Source organism: Orycteropus afer, unplaced genomic scaffold, assembly GCF_000298275.1.
Source record: "Orycteropus afer afer isolate SDZICR_OR568_19922 unplaced genomic scaffold, OryAfe1.0 scaffold00246, whole genome shotgun sequence".
Lineage (NCBI taxonomy): Eukaryota > Metazoa > Chordata > Mammalia > Tubulidentata > Orycteropodidae > Orycteropus > Orycteropus afer.
The window spans coordinates 3,724,413-3,731,251 of record NW_006921833.1 but is presented as its reverse complement, the minus strand read 5'-3'; the positions used below and the strand labels follow the sequence as shown (position 1 = coordinate 3,731,251).

At 37.4% G+C, this 6,839-nt stretch overlaps 1 protein-coding gene across 1 annotated transcript in view; it reads left to right on the top strand.

The window, feature by feature from the left end:
• NFXL1 (nuclear transcription factor, X-box binding like 1) overlaps positions 1-6,839 on the top strand; it is a 111,231-nt gene that overhangs the window by 1,461 nt on the left and 102,931 nt on the right. Inside the window, exon 2 of the mRNA XM_007949445.1 lies at positions 2,562-2,735. Within this exon, the coding sequence (XP_007947636.1) occupies positions 2,562-2,735 (174 nt within the window). The remainder of the gene's footprint in view (positions 1-2,561; positions 2,736-6,839) is intronic.

Genomic DNA, 6,839 nt, shown 5'->3' with positions numbered 1-6,839 from the left:
TAACAACAAACTATTAAGTAAGGAACTCTGGTGGCATGGTGCGTAAGGCATTTGATTGCTAACCACTTCTGGTTGGTTAGCTGTTCAAACCCAGCAGCTGCTCCACAGAAGGAAGATGGGGCAATCTACTTCGTAAAAATTTACTGGCTTGGAAACCCAATGGGAGTTGCTATGAATCAGAATCGACCTGATGGCATTTCACCCCCAACCCCCAAGTTATTAAGTTAGCTTGCCATTCCTGAGTTGGTGGTGAGGAATACAATTTGGAGACCTGTGAAGGTTGTAAACTTCTTGGATGTTGTGGCTAGAAAGACAGCAAACATTCTTTCTTGGATAATTGAGATTTGACTGTAGATGTACATGCATGTAGTCCCCAGTTTAAGAGGGGGTTTAGTTCGCACGACTGTTGCAAGTTGATTCTGATGTAAGTTGGATAACTCATTTCAAATTAACAAGTGATGATTCTTATGGTGTGAATTGCTGAATAAGATCATGTTCTAGACCTGATTTACAGTGAAGTCTGGGTCCTGATGGCTGTCAGGTGAGCACAGTTCAGTTGTCTTTTATTAGAGTTGAACCATGCCCAACATTTGTCCCTCATGATTCCAAAACTCATTTCATGGTAGACCAGGCTGTAGACTGCTGTATGGCAGTGTTTTGAACATAATCATCTGCGAGTGAACATCTGAGAATGGTAACATTAGCAGATTTGTATGTAGTACATATTACTGACAAGATGTACCAAAAAAACCCTACAACAGGTGATCGTGAGTGCACTTCGTTGTATTTGATGTAACTTGAATATATTGTAAGTTGGGTTCTGCCTGTATATGGGAAGGTTACTGGGTCAGCTTGTTTGTAACTTTCCTTGAGCTGATACTCACCCATTGCTGTCCACTGGTAGTGACCTTTTAAGATGGAGTAAAACTGCATCATGTGATTTTTAAGGCTGTAGATTTTTCCACAAGCATACTGCTATACTTTTCACCTCCTGAGGCTGGTGGGTTCAAACTGCCGACCTTTTATTTAGCAGCTGAGTGCTTAAACACTGTACCACCAGGGCTCCTTGAGCTGATGTTAGATAGATGTATTTGTTAGATTATTGACATTTTCATTATATCTGACCAATTGAGCCTTTAAAAAAAAGTGTATACTTAAGTACTGATTTCTTCTACGTTAATGACTTTGATCATGTCTCCTGTTGTACATCAATTTTTGAGCTGTTCTTTTTCTCCAGTATTCAAGGAGTTTTAGGTGTCAGCACTGTATACATTTTGCACCAGTTTTATTTGCATTACTGCATAACCTCTAGCCAAATTACTGCAACAAGAAAAGAAAAATATTTCATGAGGGAAATAAAAGATAAATATCATTAAGTATAAATATACCACTCAAAATATGAAAGCTAGTCTTGGGAGTGACTATCAGTTCAAAATAAAATGATTTTTAAAAACCAGACTCTCTGCGTTCGAGTCACTTTGACTCATAGCAACCCCTCCTTGGGTTTCCAAGGTGGTATCTCTACAGAGGTAGATTGGCCAGTCTTCCTGCTGAGGACTGGCTGGTGAGTTTGAACCACCAGCCTTCTGGTTAGCAGTCAGATGCCTTAGGGACTATGCCACCAGAGCTCCCGAAGAGATTTAAAATTAGTAAATTTAAAATTCTCTCAGTTATGGGCATTAAAGAATTCAGATCAATTTAGCCACTTGTGGTGTCTTCTGTAAACTATGGTTGCTGTCCATAAAAGTTTATTAACACTGTACTGGAAGAAGATCCCAATCGTCTTTGCTGACAAGAAATTTGAAGTCTCATTAGGAATGTGTGCTATCATTCTCGTTACAGTATTATTTAACCATGTAATGAAATGAGTACAGACAACACTAAATAGAATAGTGGAAGAAGTAAACCAAAAGCGTATATAACATTTCTTTTTGAAATACAGCTGTTAAGAAGCATGTTTTCCATGTTTAAGTACATTAAGTGTGCCTTAAGGTTAAATGTGTTTATTTTTTGTAACTACATTTCAGTAAAGGCAAAAGAGTTATTGAGCTTTTTAAGAAGCAGAGTATAAACAGTGGGTACAAAGCGAATACTTTTTATGCCAATTCTGGGCTGGACTGTAGTGCCGAAGTGGGTAGTTGGGAAAAGCACTCCTCTCTGGTGATCATAATGTGTTCCCAGTGGTCATGCTGCCCCACCTTTAAAAAAGTCTCTGTGTTTAAAATACACTGTTTTAATTTTTAATAATGTCCTTATTCTGAGATTGATCACTAGTCAGTTTTCTTCGTACCTTTGTAATTTATTTTTCATTTGTTATTTACTCATAAGGATGTACTGCATGTAGCAGGATACTTAAAAAAGTGAAGGTTTTGTTGTGGTAGAACTGTTTAGTCATATGTCAACAAGGATGGAAAATACTTTTTCTAATGAATCGAGGAAAATGGAACGTTCCAAAAGTGACCTTTAGATGCATGTTTAGAAATGATACGTTAGCACATCAGACCTTGATTTTGAGAGATTGTTTTGCAGAAATGAAAATGCTTTGTTTTTCTTTGAAACAGAATTAATGTCACAGAGGAAATTTGAGGAAATCAAGAAGGCTAATCAAGCTGCAGCCAAAAAACTTGTTGAAGAACACTTTAACTCCTCATCTGAAGACGAGGGAGATGATGATTTTGAAGGAAAACAGGGAAAAATAGTTGCTAATACGTTTATAACGTACACTACTCAGACAGGTACTTGTCTTTTAAATTTTGCTATTTCAGGCATCTATGAAAATATATTCCTTATAGTTTTTTGTAATGTCTTTATGTGGAATGGTTTTTACATCAATTATGAGCATTTTGTCTTGTGGAGTTGAATGTTTGTGTGTTTTTTGTTGAGTTAAATACTGTGTAACACTGATGTCTCTATAAGGTCAATCAGGTGGCATCGGGGCTTTTTCACAGCCCAAGCGTTGTCCATGTGTGCTTAATGGACATTTCATTAGAATGCTGTGAGGGGATGCCAACTCCCTGAGAGAGGGGTCAGTTCAAGGAGTTCCTTGAGGTTGGATTGGGATTTGGTTGGAGTACAGGACTTTGTATACCCCTTTCAAACTATTCTTTTTTTTATTTTTCATCATGTTAAATGTGTTTTGAAGTCACCTTTATTTGACTTTATTTATCTTACGTCTAATTTGCAACTTATGATTTTCATACAACAAAACTAAGTTTCCTCAGAGTTTTGGTTCTCTAGTGCTCCTCTCACAGAAAATATCACAAATGGGTCGCTTTAACAAACAAGGATTTATTCTCTTACAGTTTAGGAGGCTAGAAGTCCAGGTTCACAGTGCCAGCTCTAGGGGCTGGGTGAAAGTCCCTCAACCTTGGGCTTCAGCTCTGCCTCTTGCCTCTGGCCCACTGGAGATGGAGGTGTCCCTTAATTCAGACAGGTGCTGGCTGCTCAGGCTGATGAACCCAAGGTTGACAAGACAAATAGCACAGTCTCAAGATATCAAGCAACATGGGGGGCTACTAGTTTAAGTCCAGAAACAGTCTTCAGATTAGCAGACCACATGGCAGGCCACTGAGGTGAAGACTCGACCAGATGCAGGATCCAGATATACCAAAAAGCTCAAGACCTTTCTTAAAGTGTCTTCTAATTTACTGGAAGCAGACTATCCCTAAGGCAGCTACTTAGCTACTCGCAGTAGAGTCCACCATGGAGTTGATTGCCAGTCTCATCATGGGGAATAACTACATCCAGCTGCCCAGCCACTCAAAATCAGGCCCAACCAAGTTTACACATAACCTTAACTGCCATGCTCAGGTTGAAGTATACAAACATAATCTGTTCTGTATATTTGGATTGCTGTGAAAGTCAGGGTTCTCACTGACTACAATTTAGTTCTAAGTGTAAGAATAGATTATTTGAAATGTAAATGCTTTTAAATTTTCCATATCTTATAAAGTCATTATTAGAAACATTTTTACATGTATTATCAACATATATCAACATATTTATATATCCCTGTTGTATACTTTTCTCTGTAATGTGTATTGATATTCTTGATTCATTATTTTTTTTTTAAACTTACTATCATTTTAGAACTAGAAGAAACTTTAAACATTTTCTAGGAAACAATTCTACAGAGGAGAAGCAACTTTTAGTAAATGGCTGAGCTGAGTCTAAGCCTTAGCTTTTGGGCCATTACTGGTCTGATTGCATTTTCTGTGTGAAAGCAAAAAAAAAACCATGAATTTGCATAGATTGTCCCTCTTTTTAGTTACCTATTTATGGGAGAAAGGGAGTGTTGTAAAGTGATTAAGAGTATTAACTCTGAAGCCTTATTATCAGGATGTGGATTTTGGAAGGTTGGGCAATCTACTTCAGTAGTGATACTGCCTGGGAAACGCAAGGAGGGGTCACTGTGAGTTGGATCCAACTCCATGGCAGTGAAATTTGATGTTTTTTAATTTACTTGCTCTGTGACCTTGGGAATGTTAAATGTTATTTAACATCTTGGATCTCAGTCTCTTCCACCTGTAAAATTAGTATGTTGTTGTTATTTTCCGTCAACTCGGCCCTGACTCATAGCGACCCCTCCTTGGGTTTCTGAGGCAGTATCACTACGGAAGTAGGATCGCCCAGCCTTCCTTCCAAGGAGTGGCTGGTGGGCTTGAACCACCAGCCTTCTGGTTAGCAGTCAAGTGCCTTAGGCACCATGCTACCACAGCTCCTGTAAAATTAGTATAGTGATGGTAAATACCCTAGAATTGTTTGGATTAAATGAGTCACTATATATAAAGTGCTTGTGGTAGTGTCTGTCATATACTATATGCTAGATAATGGTTTGCTGTAATTTTTAATATAAAGACTTACTTTGTACTATAGCTTCATCTATCCCTTTTGCCTTTTGAAAAATATTTCTCTCTTCTTTCTTTATCTTGTCTTTCCTTTGAGTTGATCATAAGCCGCTGATACCACATCTGTTACTCACTTTTGCTACTTTCTACTAATGTAATTTTTAGTTATTGTTTTGGGCTTTTTTGAGAATTGTTAGGCATGTGATATCAGGATTCAGAAGTGTTGGTACAACAGAATCAGAAGTATGGCAGAGTTTGAGCATGAGTTGGAATAAAGGCAGTTTAAGAGCCTGAAAGTCAAGTATTCATGTACAATTCATGTAGTTCACCTCTCCCCCTCCCTCCTCTCCCTAGAACCTTGGTAATGATTAATTTCCTGAGTATACAGATGAGATCATGAAGGGTAAGTACACATAATCAAGGAGGTTTTTAAGGAATTTACCGTCTCTGCTAAGGAAATAACCAGTTGCTGTCAGTTGATTCCTGTTCATAGCCACTTCAGGTGTCCAACTAGAACTGTGCTCCATAGCATTTCCAGTGACTGATTTTTCAAAAATGTATCTCCAGGCCTTTCTGAGGCTTGGGTTGACTTGAATCTCCAACCTTTCAATTAGCAGCTAGGTGTTAACTGTTTTCTGGTTCATGGACACACCAATTTCTATTAAAGATAACTCATTTCTTCTCTTATTTTCTTTATCTTATTTAGTTCCACCAAAATTTTCCCTGTCATCAAGCCAGAAACCTGGGAGCAAGGATGGCAGAGTCATGGATGAGTGTTGTTATTCACCACAGTTCTACTCTCTGCCTGTGTTCTACATCTTACTAAACAGGGCACTTTTTCTTTCTGAATATTTGCATAGCCTGATTATCCTTAAGTCCTGCTGAGTTTCTCTTTAAATTTCTTAAAGGCACCCCTTCCACCCTAACTTACTATTAATTGCCTTAGTTCAGGCCCCTATAAACTGTTTCATATGTGAATTTAGTCCAAATAAGAACTGAAGTGTAGATAGTATTACTATTTTACAGATGAGAAAAATTATGCAAATTAGGTAACTTATTTAAGATCAGTTTTGTTTTATGTACTCTGCTTCTGAACTGGTACTTCCTGCTTCCAGTTTTGGCCTCATGTTCATTTTTCTTCAGTTGCCAGAGTGTTTTCAGATATCATGCTATCCATTGTGACGTGCTGGGTACTACACTTTATTACTGCAGCGAAACTTTAATACCGCTTTCAAAGAAATCTGACACCAATTTTGTACATACAAGATTAGACTTAATTTTGTTAAAAAAATTTTTATTCCATCTTGTCCTTAAATTCAGTTTTATATGAATTAGCTGATAAATTAGATGAAATTGAAAATGTTATGTATTTGTTAAAACCAACTATGTTGAAAAGCAAAATAAATGCATAATATGATAAGTCTACTTTTAGGGATATTTAAAAGTGCCAGTGTTTATTTGAGGAAAAGCAATTGTCTTTTATAATATTTGATAGTTTTGGCAGTGTTTTTACATGTATTTTGCTTAGTATTCTAAATTACACTTACATTTATATAATGGTAGGAAGGAAGATTGGGCAATCTACTTCTAGTGATTCTGCCTTAGAAACCCAAGAAGAGGTTGCTATGAGTCAGCTTCGACTCGATGGCAGTGAGTTTGTTTTTTTTTAATATTTACCTAGGTGATTTCAGAAAGTAAAAATTATCAAAGTGTCCTATTTATTTAATTTTTCTTTTTGGCAACTTTAACCAGTTTATTGCCTCGGTAAGTTCTGTATGTAGTTTATACTCTTGGTCCATTTTTCTTGGAAACTCAGTCAGTCTTTATTATGCAGTCTTGAGAGCTCCTTGTGCTGAAGGCAGATAGGTTTATTCCTCTTATATTCAATTGACTCCAGCTGCTGTCCTTTTGGAGGAGCTGTGGTGGTGTAGTGCCTAAGTCATTTGACTACTAACCAGAAGGCTAGCAGTTCAAATCCACCAGCCACTCCTC